General features: G+C 44.1%; 1 protein-coding gene across 1 annotated transcript in view; it reads right to left on the reverse strand.

Annotated features, from left to right (window-relative positions):
- LOXHD1 (lipoxygenase homology PLAT domains 1) overlaps window positions 1-23,829 on the reverse strand; it is a 142,392-nt gene that overhangs the window by 14,633 nt on the left and 103,930 nt on the right. Inside the window, exons 33-37 of the mRNA XM_052778530.1 lie at window positions 23,188-23,373; window positions 20,311-20,438; window positions 15,739-15,856; window positions 8,729-8,906; window positions 2,771-2,956 (exon numbers count right to left, since the gene is read on the reverse strand). Coding sequence (XP_052634490.1) covers window positions 2,771-2,956; window positions 8,729-8,906; window positions 15,739-15,856; window positions 20,311-20,438; window positions 23,188-23,373 — 796 coding nt within the window. The remainder of the gene's footprint in view (window positions 1-2,770; window positions 2,957-8,728; window positions 8,907-15,738; window positions 15,857-20,310; window positions 20,439-23,187; window positions 23,374-23,829) is intronic.

The following is a 23,829-nucleotide window of genomic DNA, read 5'->3' on the forward strand; positions in this document are numbered from 1 at the left end:
AGCACATTTTTCTTTAATACCCAAAGTCCCCTAAGCATCTGACAAAACCCATACACAATCCTCAATCCCTGACCCCACTACTCCTTTCCAAAAAATAGAGCCAGGAATTTCTAACTAGTGGCATAGCCAATTTATATAAATTATAGAGAGAGAGCAGGCATATATGCAAAGGATAGCTATAGCCTGGGATCCCAGCAGTAATAAATACTCTACCCACCCAACAAACTGTCATGCTGCATTGTGTGAAGTTTTAGATAGGATATGCCTTTCACATGACTAATGCAAGAACAATGAAGACAACATATGTTATGATTTAAACTACAGTTGTCGTTCTTTCTGGGGAGAAAAACAAGTACATTTTTGCTGAACAAAACCTGAGCATGTTGTTTGTCCAAGGCTTAACCCTGCAGTCAGCTAGGTCTGGTAAAAGCCCTATTAACTATTATTTATAAATGGAAACCAGTGATATGAGGGAAATAAGGAAAGAGAATATGAGGTTGCAATGTGTATTTATATCCATAAATATGAAGTATTTTTTCAGGTTCTGGACACATGGTTTACTATTTTAGCTGACTCGTAGTGGCTATCTGGGTACGTGCTCTTAGCCCACAGAAAATTTAAACTAATTGAGCCTATTGACTGCTTATCCTAAAGCTAAACTCTTTACTTCCCTCTGCCACTAACCAAGAGCACGCAGGCAGCAATTACCATAGCTCAACTGCAATGTGGTAACTCCCCAACCTGTACCATCAACATCATCAGTGACACGGAGAGGGTGAACCGTGATCACCTGCGGAGGAAGGAAAAGGCAGAAAAACCACCTAGATTAACAGGATTTGCTTGTCACGCAGCAGAGCAGACCCATGGGACTCATTGCCATGGGATGCCGTAGGTGCTAAATGTCTCCTGGAGAGTCTGGACGAGCACTTGAAGGAGAAAATTCACTGGAAGTGACTTAATGGACAAAAATTATATCCAGTTCAGGAGACGCCCTGAGCTATGTATAGTAAAATGTAGAGAACTAGAGAAGGATTACACGTGCTCGCTCAGTTCATCCTCTTCCTCAGACAATCAGTGATGCTTCTGTTGGAAAGAGCTGCTGGGCTCGACAGACCCTCGGTCTGACCCAGTTCTCATCTTCCTACATGCCAGCCTGCTCGTGTGCCTGAGCCCGAAGGATCAGCGCTGATCTGGTGGGCGTATTTCATTCTGTTAGCACGACCAAGCACTGGGGAGCCACAATGTCTTTTGAGGAAAATGTTGGTTTTGTACACATTTTAGCTGGTAATATATTTGAAAATGAATCTGCAAGTCCATGTTGACTTCTTGCTGCTCTCAGAAGGACATCCGAACCACTCTTGCAACTGCAGAGATGCCTGTGTGCTGAGCTGAAACTCTAGTGGGTATTTTGATAGCACTTTCCATTTCTGCATCTAAACTGCAGATTCAAAGAATAACTGGTTTGGTAACACAAATCAGGTAAAAGCAGCTTCCCTTACTGCATTCAGCACCAGATATATAACATGATATTACAGAGGTTAATCAACTAAATCGTCCTCTGTTGTGGGAGTGATAAAGACAAGCCCAAAGCTTGCAGTGGCTGGGAATAAACGACCATGTTAGGTGGATGGTTGTATTTCCCATATTTTACAACAGACAGAGGCTGTAATAAGATTTCTTTTCTTTTTTTAATAAAAATAAGGAGGCAAACTTCCAGTGGGAGAGTCTGATGCAGAGGTAGCATCTTTTATTAATATCACATGAGTTGCAGCCTTCTCCATCTGCCACAACTTGGAGGTGTCACGAAGATGATGGCCAGGACATGTCCATACTGACATATAACCCCAGCCCAACCATCAACCAGCTGCCCCAGTACAACCAGGTAATGAGTGGGTAGTCCTGCTGCCATTCCTCCCAGGACTTCAATAAATACTACTGTCCAAACTGCCTTGTTAATACTGACCCAGGTGGGTCTATGGGAGCCATCAAGCTTCATCTTTGGGCTGCAGCAAGGGCCTGCCATTAGCGAGCAAGTCATTATTAATGCGAGATCATCTCTTTTAGATGAAGATGGGATGGGATGGGATGTCATCGCAGCAGTGCGAGTGATGCATTCGTTACAAGACGCTGCTTGGTACCTGAATAACAACACAAATGGCTATGGCAGTGGTACGGAGTGCTGCTCTCCTGTTTGTGAAATCTGTTAGGGTGTCCAGCAGCCGGGAAATGTCAGAATCTCTCTCGGCAGGGCACTGCACACTCACCGGCTGATGTAGTGATTTTAATAAAGACAGACACAGATCTTTATTTCTATCTTCTAAAGCTCACTGTGTTATGCCAGGCTGCATTACCCCATGTGTCGGTGTCAGGCTGATAGCATTAAATTGCTAGGAAAGTGCCATACTGGCCTGTGAAAAAGGTATTGCATTAAGAGCGTCAGTGTGTTGGGATAACAGGCTGGATGGCTTTGCTTTGGAGGAGCTATCGTTATCCGTGCTGCAGCGGTGGCTGTAAGCTCACGCTGAAGCTGGGGGCCCATTAGAGCAGATGCTACACCAGCATGCAGGGAGATGGTCTCCTGCGTGAAGGGGGTATGTCTAGACAGGCAAGATGGGACACAGGATCCAGGTAAAACCCTTGGGATTACCCAGCCTGCAGCAGAGCTGGGAACAGTGCCCTCAGCCTGCCCCATCTCCATGGAGGAAGACGTGTTTCCTCGAGTGAAAACGTTGTCCCAGCCTCTCCCACCCCCCTAAGTCACTGCCCTGACCTTTGTTGTCGTGCCAGATCCGCACTTTGCAGAGATCTCCCAGGCTCAACATGTCCGAGAAGTTGAATTCATCCATCTGGTTCCTCTCAAACTTGTTAGACTTGTTGGACTCCTTCAAAGCCAGGGTCCCGCTGTCCCCATTCTCCCCAAACAGGATCAAGGACACGTTGGCGTCAGTGCCTGCTCCTGGAAGGAGAAAGCAAGGCACATCGTCACGAGCTAGCCTGCCATGTAGGGCTGACACCCAGCTCCCAATTGCATGGAAACGGAGGCAGAAAAGGCAGGCTGGAAGAGGCTGCAGTGATGCTCAGGTTTCTGTGGGTACAGCCGATGAATTTCAGTGAATTTGTGCAGGATCCTGCAAGGAGGACACTAACAAGCTAACACGCCAGCCCTTCGAGGCCATCCCACAAATACAGCTGGAATGCTTCGCCCTTGCGTTCGAGGTATGGTGACCGTGATGATGGCAATATTGATAAGAAGCAGGAGTATCTGCTCCTAATGGAGCACTGTGCATCGCGTTGCTTAGCAGAGGATGTCAGTGCCGTGGCTCCCATTTTTCCAAGGTGGCTTGGGAAGCAAAATGACTTACCCAGCAACATCCAGCAATCTGTAAAAGGGCATTAAAGAACATATTTTGACGTTTCTAGTGACAAAGTATTAGTACACATTGTCCTGGGCTTCCCACTGGGCCACAGTCCCTTTTCCAGACTTTGGTCTCCTTCTGCAGGCCCACAACCTCCTCCAAGCTGTCTTGTGGCACCGAGGACACTTCAGCTGGGGTCTGTCCTGGACTGTTTTCCCTGTCTTGGAAGGCACAGGGATTTGAAAGCAAAGTGTAGATCATCAACCAAATCACTACAGCATCTTGTGGCCCACTTTCCCCTCCCATAGGTCTTTCTTCTGTATTCCTGTTTCTCAAAATATTGTCCGTGCTGCATTTAATGGAAAAAGTCACAGTTTCTCATACAACAGTTTGCCCCATCAGCTCCCACCTCTTCTTATTTATATATGTTAGGAAAAGAATAATTTCTAAGATGATCTTTATTACCTGATATTGAATTTCATATGCCCATTACTGTCCATATTTTGCCGCATAAAACAGCCGTGCTGTCAATTTTCCTGACTTTTGGAGAGTTCAAGGCCAAACCATCACCTGCAGTGATCTTACGAACATTTTAGCTTGAAAGTGTTACAACATTTTTACCTGGCACTATTTATAATTTGACCAAAATTATTGCTTTTCATTTTTTGATGCCATAATAAAAAAGCAGATTCAAAGAAAGAAGTTTGATTCCACATGCGCAGACATCTATTGCTGTGTGAAGAACCCAAGCCCTGAAATTTTGGAAAATGAAAATAAGATCATCAAACCCAAATCTGTCTTACAAAGAAACCCAGCATCTGCTGCCCTCGGTTAGATAGCCCAGCTTTGAAAACTCTAACCACCTGCCAAGCCATTTCTCACACAAGAGTACCGTAAATCCACTTTGGGCCACAAGGACAGTATTTCCCACAGCTCCGTTCACAACACAATGCAGAGACAAAGTTGGGGGGACTGAAAACTTTTTGAGAAAGCTACTACTTCTTCGGGATAATTATTCGAATACAGAAATTAGGAATAAATCACAACCCTTCTTGTAGAAGGACTGAAAAAAAAACCCTAGAAGAAAAAAAAACCCCAGGAGAAAAAGAGTCATACAGAGAAAAGGCAAAGCAACATTTGGTGTCCACGTGAAAAATTGCCTGTGTTAAATTGGGGCTAATTTTCAGCAGTTCCCTGGGAAGGACTTAAGAAGGAAGAGGAAGCATCAGGGATTCAGGCAGTTCATCTGGCAGTACCTTTTATGACCCTAAAGCTTGCTGAGGTGAGGAACAAAGCAAACTGAAGTCCATTTCCTTACAAGGAGCAGGCTCCCAATTAATGCAAGGTCTCAAAAAGCACAGAACCAACTGTTTCTTAGCGAAACCTTCCCCGCAGGAAGAATCTTATGAAGGCCTCATGCTGTGACATTTCCCTCACAAGCAATTAGCAGGAGATGGGAAAGAAAAGAACAGAAATTGCTGAATCAATGTACATTTCACCTATTTGGGTCTCTGCTTTTTTGTTGGTGGTGTTGGTTCCAGGAAACTGTCAGGCACATTTAGGAACTGTAACAAATTTGACAAATGAAGAGATGAAGGTACCGTGGTTGCACAAGCCTTAACTGGCAATGAGTGCAATAGCTCATGGGTCGGTACTGGGGTCTGCAGCACTGAACCTCGCCATCAACACCCCAAACAGTGACAGAGCCCATCCTCAGCAGATTTCTGGGTAACATTAAATCGGGAGGAGTACTGACGTGCTGAACGGCAGAATTCCAACCCGGATGGACCTTGAGAAACTTGAGGACCGGGCAAGCAGAAATGCCATGAAGTTCAGCAAGGAGAAATGCAAAGTTCTGCATCTGGGGTGGAATAAACCCTGCACGTGTACATGCTGGGGAGTTGAAGAAGACCCAGAGGTTATAGCAGTAATGTTCATATTCAGGTTGAATCTGAGCTAACAGCAAGTTCTCAAGTGTTCAGTGCAAACCATGTATTTGGCTACATCAGGAGGAGCACGGCCAGCAGCTGAAGGGAAGCTCTTACCCCCTTTGCTTAGCGCTGAGGAACCCATACTCAGACCATGGTGCTGGTTTGGGTCCTTGGGTCATGTCGAGACACTGAGGAGGGCTCAGTAGATGGTGCCAAGATGAACAGGAGCTGGGGCATACAACTGTGAGGAGAGGCCAAGGGCGGTGAGCTGGGACAGGTGAACAAGGACCCCTTGACCATGTGGATGGACAGTGATAACGATGACAGGGTGATCCACCGTGGAGATGTCAGACCATACCCCAAGGCGCCACAGCCACAAATTGCTGGGGAGGTTCAGACTGGGCATCATTTTCTTAAGAAAATGATGCCCAGTCTGAATCAGGTGCCTGGGGAGGTGGTGGCATAACCATAGAATCATAGAATCATAGAATCATTTCGGTTGGAAAAGACCTTCAAGATCATCGAGTCCAACCATTAACCATGCCCCCTAAACCATGCCCTGGAGTACCCTGTCCAGTCGCTTTTTGAATACCTCCAGGGATGGTGACTCAACCACTTCCCTGGGCAGCCCATTCCAATGTTTGACAACCCTCTCAGTAAAAAAATTTTTCCTAATATCTAACCTAAATCTCCCTTGCCTCAACTTGAGGCCATTTCCTCTTGTCCTAAACCATCCCTGAGGGTGTCCAAAACTCGGCTGGGCAGAGTCTTAGCTGATTTGACCTAGTGCTGGCAATAGTCCTTTGAGCAAGAAGGTGGATGAAATAACCTCCAGAGGCCGCTTCCAACAAAAGTGTCTATGATTTTATGCTTCTTATTGAGCAGCTGCATTATTTTTAAGCAAACTGTAGGCTTGAGTCACAGCCTTCTGAGGCCAAAGAATGTCCTTCTTTTGACTTAACAGAGACTTGTATAAGGCACTAGGAACTGACACCAACTGTCCTAAATTATGTAATTTCTAGGCTGTAACTGAGCTGACAACATACTAATTAATCTTATAACAGCAGAGAGAAAAACCTCCTGCTTCGTTAATGCTTGGAAAATGAGAAAGCAGTATTTATTCTTTCTCCATCTTTATCGCATTACCATGTATATGACGCCTGCATATAGAATACAGAAAGTCTGTGTAAATGAAAATTAACAGGCGAGGACATTTTTCTGCCACAGAAAGAGCCATCAGGTGGTCCGGCTCTATTGCAGCTGTGTCTCTGGGTCATACTTTGAAGAAAAGGAGATTGTGAGTTACTTCTCTTATAAGATCAAAAGTAAATCAAGATCTTGGTTTTAACCAAAGATTACCCATCTGACTTGGGATGTACCTGCCGTAACAAACTCTTCTCCCCTTATCTGTGTACTCTGAGAGCTGCCATCTGAAGTACTTCTGGTGGCCTCTGGATTTGAGCCTTGAAAGGGAGATTTGACCTTTGCAAGAGAGGAGACTTTCCCTGATGCAGCCTATATGTTAAATGATCATCCAAGTTGAGTGACTTCTGGAAAGTCAAACTGTAACTCAAAGGATTCTTTGAGGAAAAAGTAAAACAGGACTGTTGTCAGTAAAACAGGACTGCAGGACATTTTTTGTGGGATTAATTTTCCCCAACTGTAGCCATCCAGCCTAACTTAATTGTGCGGGCTCTGTCTGAATCTGATGAAGACAGAGTGACAGAGACCCCCCAGATGATGATCCAGACCACTGATTAAGACTCCTCTGGTCCCTGAATTGACCAGAGACAGTCTAGCCTAGAAGGAGTTAAGACCACAAGTATAATTTTTTTGAGAGTGACAAATAGGTGAGATGAATCCTACCCTACATTTTCTTTTTTTTGTTTGTTTCAATGCCTCTGGTGCACTGGAAAGTTGAAAGCTATTGCAGAGAAAAACTTTATACCTAGAAATAAACACGTCTGGTTCTATTCACTGTGGAGAATTGCTGTCCCTAAACAATGTCAGTGTGGCAGGAGATGATAATATGTTTAAACTAGCCGTCAAGGATAAAACGTCTTTTTTCCTGTATTGGTCCAACCAGGAGTAATCGTGGAATACATAATGATCAAAGAGGGGAGATGGTTCATGACTTGTACCCTCTTTAGATAAGCTGGATAAAGTTCAGCATTATGTCAGTGTGCTGTGTGATCTAATCATAAACAGACTCTCTGAAACCTCTCTGTAATCTGCTCTTCCCTACTGGTTGTCGCTGTTCAAAATGAAATAAAATGCTTCATCATTAATACCGGTCATCCTTCATTCAATGGGAAGGGCAGATCTGTCTGCTGTTGCTGTCATCTTCTATTCTCCTCTCATTTCTATTTCCATTGCCTGTGTGAGTTAGGGCTGGATTTCACAAAAAGGTCACAGAAAGATCTACCATTATATTAGATGGATTGCCAGATACATAAACAAATCTTTCTCTCTGTCTTCTGTTTTTCGTATTTCACTACATGTTTTTCAGACAAGCAGCAGGCAGAGCAGATATAGATAAAAAATGGTGAGGTGGCATGAAGACACTCTGCCAGGGGAATTTTGATATTCTTAGATCAAACCTCACAAGCGGCTTAAATTACCACTGGTAAATCCAGGGGGAAAAAAAAAAAAAGAAAAAAAAAAAAAAAAGAGAGGTAGAGATCAGGAGGTGATGATGTGCACTGGTGTGGCAGAATCCCCTTTGAGGGTCAACCTTTCAAACAAGGTGTCTGCATGATAATGTCTAACTTGTCCCATTTTGGCACAAGGCAGCTTGTATGTGGTTGCAGCTTTCATTTAGCAGCCTGACAGAAGTTCTTATGAAAAGAGGCAGTGATCCCAGGAAATGACATAGAAATCCCATTTCTTGGCTCTTGAAGCTCTGCAGCTTTCTTTATACTCTGTTCCACCTCTTCTAACTGGTGTGCATTTAGGGATGGTTTTTCACAGCCTGAGATAAATGGTCTCAAAACACTTTGAAAAGGAGGGTGAATTATTGCTGTCGTCTTCGGGCAAAGCAGATAGTGCCGACTGAACACCTCGAGCCCACCAGCTTTGATTGTAGCCTTTTTTTCCCATCCTATGTGGATGGACCTGACCTGACCAAAAAGAAAAAGAGGGTTCCTGACCATTGCAACATGGTCTAGCAATAGCTTCTGTTAAGGTGTCTTCAGAGGAAGCAGCGAGCAGTCAAATCTAGGCCTTGTGTCTAAATATTTTATGCCCAGAGCTCAGATGAGGATGAATCCCACAGAATAACACTGTCATGATGAACAGCCAGCCAAAATGGCGGTGTTCCAGCACAGCAGGGCTAAATCATGCTTTCCTTAACATAATTTCAGATTAAGCAGGAGATGTTTTCCATTGCTAAAAATCAAACTTCATACCAGAAGAGTCATAAAATACCCACCACAGACGTACCTCCAACATCACTGGTTTTAACCTGAAGAGTGTATGTTGTGTCCTCCATCATCTGCTCGTCATTTATGACAGCTGGCATCTCACACACAAGACTTCCCTTGGCATTTTTCAGCTTTGACAGCCATTCACCATAGGTAAACGTGGCCACTTCTTGATTACTCAGGTTCTTCAAGATGATCTGCAAAGAGCCAAAATAAGGGAAAAAACTTCAGCTAAACTTCAGCTACCATTTGAATGGTAGGGCAAAGTTTAAACTTATAAAGTGTACCGTGTGGTAGGACATGGGTAGAGCTTGGTCATAGCTTCAAAACCTGTACTGAGCTCTTCTGGGATAAACGGAGCTCTCTCAGATGGACAATATGTGCTGTGGTGACTTGTCCTGAGAAAGAGTCTTCAGAATATTGGACCTTTTCATGCATGGGGTAAAGCACAGGAAGAAATTTGCTCCTCTGGCATAAGTTATGGACAAAGCTTATCTCTAAGAGAGACAGACCTTTCCTGGAAGCCAGTATGGAATTCACTCCAAAGAAGAAGTAACAGAGAGTAATTACAAACCTCACTACCTCTCCTTGAAGCACACAGTATCTTTCTTTCGCCTGCCTCCTCTGTGCAAACAAACAGCAATCATTGAAAAGATATGCAAACCAACCCCAAACAAGTTAAAGCAATGCACAAGATAAAATTAGGCCAGCAAAACTTAATGTTTCACACATTTCTCCCTCTGGGAAAAGGTGACAGAACAAACAGTATGCTACAGATATTAGTCACACTGTCTAATGTGTCATGGGAAGGAGCTCAGATGCTGTGGTCATAAGAACAGAATAGGAACCTATTTAGAACAAGCCTGTGAGCTGCTCCACCAAACACCTAATAAGATACCCACCTTTATGTGTCCTGTTCAACATGAGCTCAGTGGAGCACCAGTCCACTGCGAGAAAGGCCTTACACTTGCCTACAGCAAAACCCTAGCATAAATTCTCACTAAACTGGGGGAGTTGGAGGGAAGAGAGGAGACAGGGTTGCAAATTACCATTTGTGGTACCATCTAACAGAAACAGAGACCATACCTGAGTATAGAAGTGCATCAGCAAACAGTGTCTGGCAAGATAAATCTCTGCAAAGGCCATGGAAGCGTGAGCCCAGACACGTCAGAGAAGTGTGACATGATATTAGGAAGAAATGAATCATGGCGCCGTGGAAAATGTTAAGTTAAAAGGGATACCTGGAGTTGTCTAGTCCCACCTCGTGCGACAAGCATGGTTAACTGCGAGGCCGCGTCCAACCGAGTTTTGAAAATTTCAAGGGTGGAGATTCCCCCAGCACTTTGGGTCCCCATCCCAGGGCTGCACCACTCTCATTGGGAAGATTTTTTTTCTTTACATCTGATCAGGATTTTCCTTGTTGCAACTTGTGTCCATTGCCTCACGCCTTTTCACTGTTCACCTCTGAGAAGAGACTGGATTGATGGTCCCTGTAACCTCCCTTTAAGCAGCAGAAGACTGCAAATAGATTCCCCCTCAGTCTTTTCTTCTCAAGGCTTAAAACTCCATTTACCTCAGCCTTTCCTAGTATGCCATACGCTTCAGCCCCTTGACTATCTCAGTGACCTTCCACTGCACTCTCATATATCAGCCTAAGAAACTTATAAAACTTATCTTGAGATAAAATGTGCTCAAATTCTGTCCTCAAACTGCATGTGTCCCAGTCCATGGCCTTCTGTTGACCCCAACCAAGCTTTGCTGGAGCCTTTAGCAGTTCAAAAGAAGAACATTGCCCCAGGTTATAAAAAATGATTTTTAAGGATGGCAGTAGCTACACCGAAGCTGAAGCAGTAGCTGTGCTATTTGTGCATTGTACAGTCCTGTGGGTAGGGCACTCATCCGGGGTTTTCTCTCTGCCTGATGCTAAACAGGGAACTGTAACACAGCACCTTCATCCCAGAGGTACAGGACATTTTGGGCTGTGGAAGCTGTCCCACTTTTAGAAAAAGCTGCTTTTTCACAGCCAGTGACACTATTACTTTGTGGTCAAAAAACTGCTCTATGAGTCAAGAGAGGTTGAATTAAATCCTTGCTTTGAACCAAGCAGAAATCAGGTCTCCACCACCCCAGCTGGTGCCCTCTCTGCTGGGAAGTCTCCTCCCTCAAGGATGCGTGAACGATGTCTACATCCTCTAAGGATTCCAACCTAGAAACTTTTCTTTGGCTAAAATTTGCAAATTTGAATCCTGAATAATCTCAGGATGACTGAAAATGCCTTTTATTTCCCCTTGGTGCATAAACTCTTTGCTGGAAAATGTTCAGCCAGCTCTACCTTTGCCCTGCTTGGGAATGACAGCGACACTGTTAGTACCGAAACGTCCTGAGCAAAGCTCGCAGGGAAATGTCAGGAAAGCAGTGGGGGGTAGAAGCAGATTAGAGTTGCCAGCTGGAGTGCACTCGCAGGCAGAGAGATCAGACCTCTCACAAATAACCAGCCCATGCCCAACGCACCAGATGCTGTCTGGGAAAAACTGTCTGGCTACTAAAACTGCTGGAGCAAAATGCCCTCTCTTTCCATCCCCAGCCCCTCACCCAGGAGGAGTGATTTCATCTGTGTGCAGCTTCATGTAAGCGGTTAGCACAGGGAGAGCAGCCTCTGCTATCTCGTTCTGGGACGCTGCTCCAGAGAGGAGCAGACAGGAGGCAGAGATTCATTTTACGAGCTTCGTTTGCTCAGGGGAGATCACAGCAAGGGACATGGGGTTAGCGGGACACCTGTGGCAGGCTGATTGCTCAGTCACTACGTGGGTACGTTGCCTACCTTACCTAGCATGAATCGCCTAAACGCCGGGCATCCAGCCCAAGAGCATCCTCTCGGTCCTCCCTACGGTCAATGGTCAGGGCTGGGTATCACCAGGGAAGCAGCGCATCCCAACAAAGCTGGGAGCAGGTAAACAACCATTCAAGGCATCTCTCCCTCTCTCAGATTCATCTCTCTTTTAACTACAGAGGAGGCCTAAATAGTTTGGTAGACGAGGTGAAAGCCAAACATAGCTTTTTCGATGACTAAAACAGCACAAAATGAACGCCATCCTACAAGGAGATGTTTGTGGGTGTTGCACACACACACACAGGATGATGCAGGATGTTGATTTGGATTGTGAGGGTCAAGAAAGTCATCTCGGGGAGCTGAGCTGAGGGTATTTTTATTTTCTGTCTGTTCCTCTCAGAAAAATTATCTGCTGCTTGGCAATGAGACTGCTACTTTACATTGCAACTAAATATTTTTTAGGGTACCTGGAACTTGCTGTGGACAATCTGCATGCGTTTAAGCTCAAACTTTATCACTAATTATGCATGGATTTCAACTGGGCTGTAGAACACCTATAAACAATGAAAAGAAAGTAAGCGCAGTGTATATGAATAAAATGTTGATCATTTGCTTTCTAGCTGAGCAAATATCGTAGCTGACAGGAACTTTAAACCAGCAACTTGAAATTAATTGTGCGCTGTATGCTGTAACAGAAAGGTTTGACATTGTCCGATCATTTGATTTACCTCTACCCAGCCTTCTCCCAGCTGCAGTGTAAAACACACTCTGCAGGGTCTCACACCCCACTAACGCCAAAATACCTTCATCCTGGAATTCATCTTCAAAGACTCAACCACAGGTTTTTATGGTTCTGTTGCATGTCTCTAGTCTTTCACTTAAAAACAGGGTCCTCTGACTGTAAAACAAAAAGACTTTGCTCTGTTGCAAAGAATAACAGTCAGCTTCAGCTATATAATGAATTGTCTCAAATTCTCTTAATCTCTTTTATATAAAGGAAAAAGAACTGAATAAAGAGTGAGTCCCACATTCAGGATTATTTGTGACATTTGAATGCAATGCAATTAGTGCTTCATTAAGGCAGCTTCTTATCTGCCTGGCTTTGACAGCACAAAGTAACATTAAAATTCTGAGGGAAGCAACTCTGCAGAATTCAACAGTCTCACAATTCCTGTTATTTCACTCAGACAGCTTTCATCCTTTCTTATTTCTAGCTTTTCAGCTTTGTATCTAAGACACTGGGCAGCAGGTGAAATCATCGTGTGGACTGAGGAACCAGCTGTCTCAGGAGGAAGTTTCCAAAGCATGCATTTAGATAAGTTTCCTAATTAGAAGTCACAATTTTTTTACAATGAAACGGTGAAACACTGGAAGAGGTTGCCCAGAGAGGTGGGAGATGCCCCATCCCTGGGCACATTCCAGGTCAGGTTGGACAGGGCTCTGAGCAACCTGATCTAGTGGAAGATGTCCCTGCTCATGCCAGGGGGGTTGGATGAGATGACCTTCAAAGGTCCCTTCCAACCCAAACCATTCTGTGATTCCATGATTCCATGATTCTATGATTCTATTCTCTGATTTTTCAGAAACACAGAGCAGTGTCATGGTAGCTTGATGTGGAAGAACATGAGATTCAGCATTAGGTCAGAGGAAAATATCCAAACTCTAAGTCTCTCCCAGCAGTGGTGAGATCGGAAAGTGGTGTTCAGCTTTGGAGAGTTTTCGGTATGTCTTTCTGTGCATAGCAACAATCAATAATATTCATTCTGGTCCAACACATCACTAAACAAATTTTGTTCCCTCTGGAGGGCTAGGTATCAGCATTTAAAACTTATTCCCACTTTTGGTGCAGTTTGAATCTTTGGCACCAAGTTCATTACTTCACTGAGATTCTGAATGAAGTTTCAATGTATTTTATCTAGACAGAAAAAAAATATGACTACTTCCCTGCTTGTAAATTGAATCTTTTGGCTGTGTACAACATCATTGATAATTCATGCATTTTAATTGGTATTTATGCATTTCTATTTCTGGTAAACTAAAAGCAGTATAAATTATGACCAGCAACAGTTTACAAAAAGACCGAAGAGAATTAAAAAGATCATTTATTGTTATTTTAATAGAACAAGAAAACTGAGAAAATCCTGTAGATAAATGGAGCAACAAATGGTTAATTACGGGGTTGATGGCTTAATCTAGCTTCTCATTTCACTGTGCTAGTTAGCACTAACTGTGAACCATCTGTCTGAGAGTTTAGCACTACCCCCACAAGTATTTCATTATGCAGTTTTAATATGCACTTTTGACAGAAATGGAAATGGGCTCAGATCAGTTTTCATTTCACACCAGGCTACATAAGTTTTCAAGGCTGGAATACAAATCAGAGAACACAAATCCTTCCTCCCCTCTTCCAGAGCGCTCCTGTCCTCACTCTCTGCCTGGGAATGCAAATGTTATGTTTACCTTTGCAGGGAAGGTGGGAAAGAAAACTAATAAATAAAGTTCTCGAAGTATCACTGGAGTTAGAAGATCTTCCATGCTCTGTTTCTCTAAGAAAAAGAGAAACTATGGGTACAATTCTCAAAAGCTTCTAAAATCCTGGTCTAAAAGAGTTGCATGCATGGTCCGCCTGTTGCTTCTGGAGGGTTATAAACCCCTTGGATGGGTTCAAATGAGAGACTTTTTTGCCCACTTCCCTGGGAAAGCTTTGCTTTGGGTGGGACAGTCCAGCGGGCAGGACAACTGGGCAGAGCTGGGACCAGGAAGGTGGGAAGGTGCTGCCTGCCACTAAAGATGCCGCCGTCCCTTGCCTTTGAGCTATTACTAATTCATGACTGCAAGATCTGGAATGTCTCTGGATGAATAAGCTTTATTTGATTTCATTTTATATGAATATGATTTATAAAACTCAGGGGAAAGTATCGGGGAACTGGCAAAGGGAGTTTGACCAAGATGACTGAATCAAATCAGAGAACAGATTGAGTTATTCCTTAGGCACAGAGAGAAAAATTGTGTGTCTGTGGCATCTATTCTGAAGATATATGCTGGAGGCCTAATGCTTTGGAAAGCTGCACAAGAGTTGCCGAGAAAAAAGTTAAAAGTGGTAATGCTCAAGTAAAAAAGGTACTGAAATGCTTTTTAGACTATGCTAATGGAGGTGAAGAGCAGTTCATCTCTTCACTGGACACTGGTGGTCGCCTAGGACCAGTGTTTAGAAACACATTATTTATGGGAAAAAGAAGGACAGCTTCAGACTAGTCGAGAAGGATGAAGGACTCAATAAAAAAAATCGTGCACTATTCTTTCTGACCATGGGTTAAGCTATTGGGTCTTAACCTATTCTCATAAAAAAGTCACAATACAGAAGTCCAGCGTGATACCTACTCCAGAAAAAAACATGCTAAATAAACATGGCAGAGATGTGTTACTCCCTTAATCATATCTGGTGGTGTGGAATCAGCACATCGATCCATCTCTATCTTAGAAATATAATTATAGGGACCAGTAACAAGCAAACTACATTTAACTGCCCAAATAGAAGCGATCCTTACAAGGAGCTGGTGGTTTGGTAGAGGAGGTAAAGGCAAGCACTGTGCTTTTGTGCAAGATAGGACAGTAGGGAAAAACGCAATCAACAGAAGCGGCCTGAGCCATTTTGCATGTTCTATTCAAAATGCAAGAAGAAAATGACACCTTACTTGTACGAACAAGAAAAGAAAGAAATCTGCCTGTGTGCTAGAGGGAGAAGGGAAGGGGAGAGATGGGATGCTTCACCTGAAAGGATGGATTATTTGGAAATGTCCCACCCAGCCCAGGCCCACGCTAGCTGTCCCTGCCTGACAGAGGGGAATCCACTCTCCCACAGGGTCAGAGCCTGGCAGAGGTCTGTAGGAGCTGAGATACATCCCAGGGACCAGAAAATACTGCAGGTGCCCTGGGTGACAAGCCAAAGCACTTTTGCAGGGGGGAGGAGAGTGAGATCTAACAGCAGAGACTGTGGTAAAGCCCTACAGCACAGCTTTGCCCTTGCTCTCTTCTTTTTTTGACTCAATTCCTACAGGAAAAACCCATGAGAACCCAAATGGAAAAATGTAGGAAATTAATAAAAGCCAGTCACTGGCAGCCTTTCTCCTCTTTCTCAAAGGCTGAGAGGCTTCAACACAAGCAGGTTGGAAAGAAATGCGCGATGTGAAGTGCATTACCCTTTCCAGGAACCAGTGCGGGCGAGTCCCCTTCCCATCCATCCGGATCCTCATCTTCCTGAGGGGTGCGATATCGGCGATCTCCATAATAAAACTGTCCTCTTGGCCTCGCTCAAACCTGGAGGGATTGAAAGACTGAGGAGGTTTCCCGCTGCTTTACAGCATCGTTGCCTCTCGATCCCCTGTCCATGCTGCAACTCGCATCTTGCCAACAGCCTCAAATTAAAAGTTTATGAGTGCACTTTACTGGACTTGAGCTTTCCTGTCCTGCGATCACCAGCTACTGTGTTTTTGGCAAGACAGCTCCGCACAGATTTGACAGGGATTCCTCCTCCCCTGGAAAATCAAGCCCATACGAGGCACCTGGAGCCGTTCCAGGCAGCCTGTAGCATACATTATCACTGTTTGTAACCAGAACAATAGAGACGCAGTCAGGTTTCTGCACATCGCCTTCCTCCTGGCATCTGCCCACGTGCCTGCCCCTTAGCCCACCCCAACTAGAAGGCAAAGCAATTTTACTTAATCTTCTTTCGCTAAGATGCAGCACGTAACTTTGCATTTGCCGCGGTGATAGACAGTTGCTGCAGCTCAGCTAAAAACGGCAACCTAATTGTAAGTCAGAGCCCAGCGCCTAAGTTTAGTAAGCACAGGCAAATTGTGTTAGAAGGGAACCAAAACTGACCGTCCCGCACTCTCCTGCTGAATTTGAGGAATTTGGATTTGCAAACTAGCTCCATCTTTGGTAAGGACCGGGGTGGGTTTGTGTAACATTGCACGGAAGATCTTACCCTATGCTTGGCTGCTGTATATAGGCGCAAGGATGTGTAGGAGCTGCTCATCCATAGCAATCAGCAGAAAGCAGGAAAAAGGGAAAAACAGCTAACATATGCTTCTTGAAGAAGATATTACACTGGCTAGGACCGCAGCTACCTTACCTCCCTCTTAGCATCAATGATGCTAGGAAGAAAGCCTTACTCCAGTGAAAGTGTTGCCTCAGGCTCAGTATTACTCTGTTAGAGCAAGCGTATCTTCCAGGTTTGCCCTCCAAATACTCTGGCAGAACTGCTGTGGGCTTGGAGATGGAAATCCAACCCTTGCTAAGTAGAAGGGCAGCCAAATCCAGGGGGTCTACCAAGCACCACCACGACCAGTCTGCTGTTGAGGTTCCTCCTTCGTGCAAACTTCTCCTTGGGAGTAAGTTACCTGAGTCTGCCGAGAGGTTTGGGGAGAGCTCCGCAAACTGTGGGCACTACCATAATATAAATAATCCAAAACGACGATATCTCGTTCCTGGCAATGTACTCAGCCTCCTATAGCTGTGCAGTGCCAGGATATGGAGAAAAAAACATTTCTTTACCAACCTCTGCTCAGATTACACCCTGCAGCATGAATGTGATTATCCTCACACCATTATCTGAGCCTGCAAAACTGCAGATGTTAGCAATAGGGATTGGCTCGAGCCTCTCAGTTTTCATCCAGGCATTGCTTTCCCTGCACTCCCAGAGGCATTTGGATAGGGGGGTTTGGTCCCAGTCCATTTCTAGTTATTAAGGGTTATGTTTGCTCTTTGAAAAACTCCCCTCTTGTTATTTGTCTTTCTGTGGCACCGGATACCAAGACAGCCTGTCTTACTGTGAGAAAGAGAATGTGCTTTTGTGCCTGGACTGGATTGATTTCCACATCTATTTAAGAAAAAGGTGTGATCCTTCCAGCCTAAATTATCCCATGATCCTATGATCAGTTTTCATTACAATCACTATTACCTACAAAGCTTCAAAGAAATCTCTCGCTCTGATCCTTGCCAGGCTGAGCAACTCTAAGCTAAACAGTCTGTTAGCAAAATAAACCATTATTTATCTTCAGTAAATGCCCTGTTTACAGTTTGTAAGGCTGATACTCACCTGCTACTTCCAAGAAGCCATTGTACTAGAGGGAAGCAATTGCTAAAGTGACAAACTGGGTGACCCAAGAGCTCTTTCCTATCCCTAATTTATATGAACATGAACATAAGCCTGAAAAATATTGAGAAGGGAACAAGTACCCAGACAAGCTGACTGCTGCTATTCCTTTTCCAGGACACTGAAGCATTTATCTGAGGGTTTTCATTAAGCTTTCCTACCCATGCCTGCACTTATAAATATTTCTATTGCCCAGAGGTCTTGGCAATAACAGTAATGTAGCTAAAATTGCCTTAAATCTGCGGCAGGTTAGACAAACAGTTCTTCGTAATGCACTAAGCTGCTGTGAGTGAATTGGCACTGGATGGCCCCAATAAAGACGAAGTGCCTTTTACCACGTGGTTGCACCCCTCGCTGCTGGCGCAAAGGCTGGAGCGATTTCCATGCGAAAGAAAAGCCGGGAAAGCCTGTGCTGTTAACAGCTGGATGAAGACTGGTGGGAATGGGGTGGAAACCAGCAGTATACGTGTTGGGGGACATGCATGTCCTCTGCAGAGGGTGCTAATGAGATGATGAGAGCTCTGTGCTGTTGGAGGTGTGATACAGAGCACCTCCAGCTAGCAGAGATGTGCCAGTACATCCTCAAAGAATAGCACAGCATCCTGGGGTTATTAACTTATTAGTAGCTGTGTTTTACATATCTTTCTTCTTTATACAGCCCCAATGAGTTTTTCAACACCTTTTGCAGATCTGCTATCGGCAGAACACAACCCAAGCAACTAATAACATACAAACTGTGTGGCTCTCCTTTATTCATTTTCATATCCTTATATCAGAGATTATCCATCCCACCCATATAGACTAATCTGATGGTTTTTTATAGGCCACATAGTTTAGGGATATCAGTTGCCTGGCCAGGTGGAGCAAAACTGCAAACCCTCTTTTGATGGGCTGGAGATGTCTTGGTCCCTTGTAGAGGTTTTTGGTTGATGTACCCTGATGTGAAGTCTGCTTTACTTTTCAATACAAACAGTCATGGTCCATTTTCCCAACTACTAGAATTGAATGTTGGGCTTAAAATAGTGGGAGACAGATCAGTTTGGGATTGCCTGGGGTCTTGGAAGGGGGATGTCACCGATAGCCAGACATGCTGGTAACGCAGGTGCATTGCCCCACACATTGGATGTCTCTCTGTGATGGAGAGAAGGTCCAAGAGCTGTGGTTTTCTGTGAGACTCAGCCATGTTTCTCATGGAGATTTTAGTCAGCAGCACCTCTGCTGCATTTTTTTTTCAGAGCAAACAAGGCTCGTGCTTGTTACTAACTAAACCCATGAAAGTTTCAAGCGTAGCTGAACACGCTTGCCCAGACACCCACTCTGCTATGACAGCTGCAAGTAAAACATCCCCTGAGCAAACACCTCTATGCAGGGAGCCTTATATTCAATTATCCAGCCCACATGTGATATGCAAAGCTGCGGCGGAGGAACTGCATCGCCAGGAGGCTGGGGGAAAAGTCCAGCGTCACCTCAGCAAGCTGAACTCGAACTGTGTGGCCAAACGCTCCAGCTCTCCTGATGCTCTGCAGCTGCTTTGCTGAATAAGATTAGAGGTAGTCAATTAATTAAATTTAAGCCCGATTAAAGCAGTCTCTAAAAGATGGTTAGTGCCATGTTCATTCTTGAGCATCCAAAACTTTCTGTACCGAGGTTGGTGCTAGAAAGGAACAGGAAAGCGTTAGGAAATGAATCGGTGGCACGTGGCTTTTTTTGGCTTACAGAAGCGCTGGCGTCAGACTAGGGTTACAGTGTTTGTTAGCTGGTTCTGCTGAAGAAAACATGAGATTTCACCTTTTTAGTAAAATGAGAGCAGGCAGCGCAGCACTCCACGCAGCTCTCAGCCCGTTTCCATCTCTCTGCACCGTAAGGCCACATCTGGGCAGACAGATGTCATCGTGTGTCCCTTTCGTGCCAGCTGCAGACAAGCCAGCTCCAGTTCCAAAAGCGCGCGGTTACATTAGCATGGCACAGAGCCCGAGCTAAGAAGCCTACTTCTCAGCAGGGCCCTCAGCTTACCAGCTCTGGTTCTGGCATCCCTCCTGCGGCTTCTGGACCAAGCTGGCTGACATCTGGCCAGCTCAGCGAACGGGAGGAGCAGACGGAGGAAAGTCAGCACCTTCTCATCACAGGCAATTCCCAAGGCAGGTGTGTGCCTCTTGGTTTGTCTTTCTTTCATTGTGCAGTTACTCGTGTATCCCCATTAAATAATGTCTAAACTAAATTACTTATTTTCCCACAAAAGATGTGTTTTGCTGAAATTGCACCTGTGGTTTCAGGCAACGTCCACAGTTCCTCTTGGAGCCGATGCAGGACTTCACAATTCATATTTTTGTTCACAATACTTAACCCTAAAGCCACTGAGAAACAGGGTAAACAAAACTTCTACAAGTGACAAAGGATGGTTTCCCTGGCTACACAGTGCTCTCCTTTACTCTGCTCTGCTAAATAAATTACAATAACACTTACAAGGGGCCCAGTTCTGAACCTATAAAGTCAATGGGAGTTTATCTTTGTGTTTCAGTGGGAGCATGATCAAAGCTTCAAGCGCTTCTTGACTTGATGCTAGAATCTGTTATCACTCCACTTGTAACCAGCAAAAATGACAAAGTTACTGTACCTGTCTCCATTTTTTTCCAGCTGCATCTCCTCAGTGTTCCCATTGGATCCGAAGACAGTCATGAAAATACTGGCGTCGGTACCGCCGCTTTCGATGTCTCCAGTCACAACCATGACTTCGTAGAGGATCTGGTGAGAATTTGAAACAATCAGAAGATCTTATTCGAACAGCTGTCCTTAACCCAGGCAAAAGCCTGGGCAAAAGGCTAGACAGGCTTTGCAAGAGATTTACTTCTTTGCCAGAAATGGTTACAACACGGCTTCTTGGTTTCTCTCCACGCTGTGGTTCTTAGAGGCAAAGTTAGAGATTGAAACTTGCTACGGGACCTTCCTCTTTGCCTCATCTATGACTTTTTCTGCAGATTTTCTCAGCCTAGATAGACTGAGAGAGAGACACATTCATTTTGACAACCATATGCTTGGGGAGTGAGGAAGACCTGGTAAACTGCTTCTCCGCGGGAGTCACAACCTTCATGTCAGTGGGTAGATCTCCAACCCTCTGCTACTGGCATCTCCTCCCGGCCACCTCCCAACACTCCAGACCTCCGTACCGCACCAAACTTTTGCTGTTTTTAAAAAACATTTCCTAAAGTCACAAACGTTTCTTTCCCTTGACCGCAAAATGTTTCCCCAAAGTGTTTGGTGTCTATCTGGGCAACATTTAGTCCAACATCGCTAATAGTTTTGAATTCTATACATCTGAACACCCTCTACAGCAGAAAACTGCAGCTATCCTATTTCCCAGTGGGACACACACCTCTGCATTGAATGCAGAGTGTTCCCAGATCTCGTACATTAAAGGTATGCCAATTTATGAAAAGATGTTTTGCATCATTTTCACTATTAGCCTAACTTTGCTCTTTTCTCCTGACATGTGAATAGTAAGGTTCAGAATAAAATATTTCAAAAGCGTGCAAGTCCCAGTGGCTGTCAGTGGCATTAAGACTTTTCAGCCACTTAGACGTTTTCAAGATCGTACCTATGGTAACAAGACCTCTAGATTTAAGAGGTGGAAGGATATCAAGAAACAGCCGCAACAAAACTTTGTTCAGATAGTGCACTGCTAGGCAAATTTTATTGGCCTGAATTTTGATTGCCACATAAATAAACAGTGCAAAAGAATATCATCATAGAAAAATTATTTTTCATGTTTTTTCAATTCTGAATAACCTGTCCATCACATATTCATCCATGCACATTTTAAATCATAGCAAAGCATCATATTTGCTATAGGTAGGAGAAAAAAACCTCTTCTACCAATGCATTAAAGGTTTTCAATGACTGTGGTGGACATTGACTAGTTTCTCTACATATGGGAAGGCAAATACTCAATTTAAAGCACAAAAATGGAATATCAAGCCAAGAAGAAAATTAAATTGAAATGGGTACGTATGGCTGTGCAAGAGTCAAGCAAAAGCAAAACAAAAAAGCATTAACTTTCCCAAAGATGTTAAATGTATTAGCCTTTTTGAACTCTAAAAAAAAAATTTAAAATCAGTTTCTAACTACAGCTGTTTACGAGGGAACAGTCCCAAATTCCCTCAACTAGGAGACTGATCAGAAAGTCAAATGAGCAACTTCTGATTTCATGTCTCAAGCATCTCCCCTGATTTCCTTCAAACCTTTCAGTAAGCTTCTGGTCCAACACCATAGAAAAAAATTAGTTAGATGTGTCTATTTTTGGCATGCTTATGAAAATAAATATTCAGGATTGGGCTTTTAAAGGAAAACTGAACATAAGTCTTGATTAACATCCACTTCAATCTACGGGCAAGCCATCAGGTCACCAATAGGAGCTTGAAACATTATCCGGGAGGTTAAACAACTGATAGGAAGTTTTTAAGAGATTAGGTTTTAAGCTTGATATTCAGTCTGAGGGAGGGGTTTTTTCCCTCTTCAGTCAATTCTACCAGTGAAACCTGCGTTGAGTTGTTGAATCCTTCACAGATGCTAAAAATGTTATCACATTTTAGTGTGTCTGGGGAACAAGAAAGATTTCAGGAGAATATCTTTAGCTTGGGAATCAAGAGCAGCATAAATAAAAATTAATGTACTATGAAAGCGTAACCTCACTGTAAATAGAAACACATCTATAGAGATTTTAAATTGCCATACAGGTATTAAACACAGTATTATTGTCCCATTCATCCAGACTGTTATTTCTGTTATAAATCTTACATCTAAAATCAGCATAGCTCAGCTTTCCAATTTGTACTTGGTTGAAATATGGCATAGCACATATTAGTTCAAATTTCATATATATGGAGGAAAAGACTATATAGTTTTTTTCATTGCTTATTCAACTTTAATCAGTTATTCATTTCAAAGATCAAGCTTACCAATGTCTCCATGTTTTAACAAATTCCAATTATTATTAGTTTCTAACTGAATTCAGTTTCCGTACCCCATATCGTAAAAGCTGATATGTAGCCACACTGTGCAGAGATGAAAAGATCTCCATTACTCTAATTTGATGAGTTGTTAGAAGTATCTCCTCAAACAAAACACAACGGAGTTAGATTGCACCCAGGTGTTCACCTTGCAGCTACTCCAACTCCATGTGTGATGGCAGTGGGTGCTCCAGGTGTGGTGACAAAATGAGGACACGCTGCTGAACCGTGTCCTACCTGCTCTGCCTTACCCTCTTGTTCTGCCTATGCCATGGCTGCATCCAGCCAGCATTATTAAATAGCGCTCTAAGTGGCAATGATGCTAAACCATTCCTAAAAGTTTTGCTAAAGAAATAACAAAGAAACCCTCTGCAAATAAAAGGCTCAAACCACACGCAGAAGTCAAAGTGTGAGAAGTGCTGACACACAACCTATATCAGCCCAGGGCCACGCAACAGCTAAAGATACAAGACGAGCCTAGAGCCTACCTTGAGGCCAACGTTAACGCAGTCCGCATCCAGGATGTTGAGGATTCGTGAGGTGAGTCCATCACCTTTGTCTCTGGCCAGCCAGCACTTACAGACAAAGTTATACATGACGCCTTTGGTGGGCACGACTATGGTGAGCTCTTCCACCAGCCAGCAGCTCTCGGGAGTAGCACCGTCATGCCCCACCTGTGAGAGTCAGCAAGAAACCACCTGCTTGTTAAAGGGGATTTCTTCAGAGGAGAGACCCCGATCGGGTGTTTTAACCAGTGATGAAGGACTAAGAGTGTTGACTACATACACCGTCACACAAACTACTGCTGCAGTGGAATGGAGGGAGCTGTGAAATCGTTCATGCCGTTGCTGCCCAACAGGCAAGACATCAACGTACACGGCAGCTGATGTGGGCAAGGAAGCTCATGTCATCAGCTGCTGAGCATGAGGGAAGGCTGGACACTGCCAGTCCCAAAAGCAAGCAAGGTAGACTGAACTGACCTACATGAAAACACGTCCAGTCTCTTACTACTCTACTTCCATTCCATTGATCTCTATCTGCTAGTTTGCTGATCTCTGCAGGCCCATTCCTCCACCTTTCCAACGCCTCCGCTGCTGTTGCAATGCTTAGAAGCGACTATCCAAAGCTTC

The sequence above is a fragment of the Harpia harpyja genome, chromosome Z, assembly GCF_026419915.1.
Source record: "Harpia harpyja isolate bHarHar1 chromosome Z, bHarHar1 primary haplotype, whole genome shotgun sequence".
In the NCBI taxonomy this organism is placed as follows: Eukaryota; Metazoa; Chordata; class Aves; order Accipitriformes; family Accipitridae; genus Harpia; species Harpia harpyja.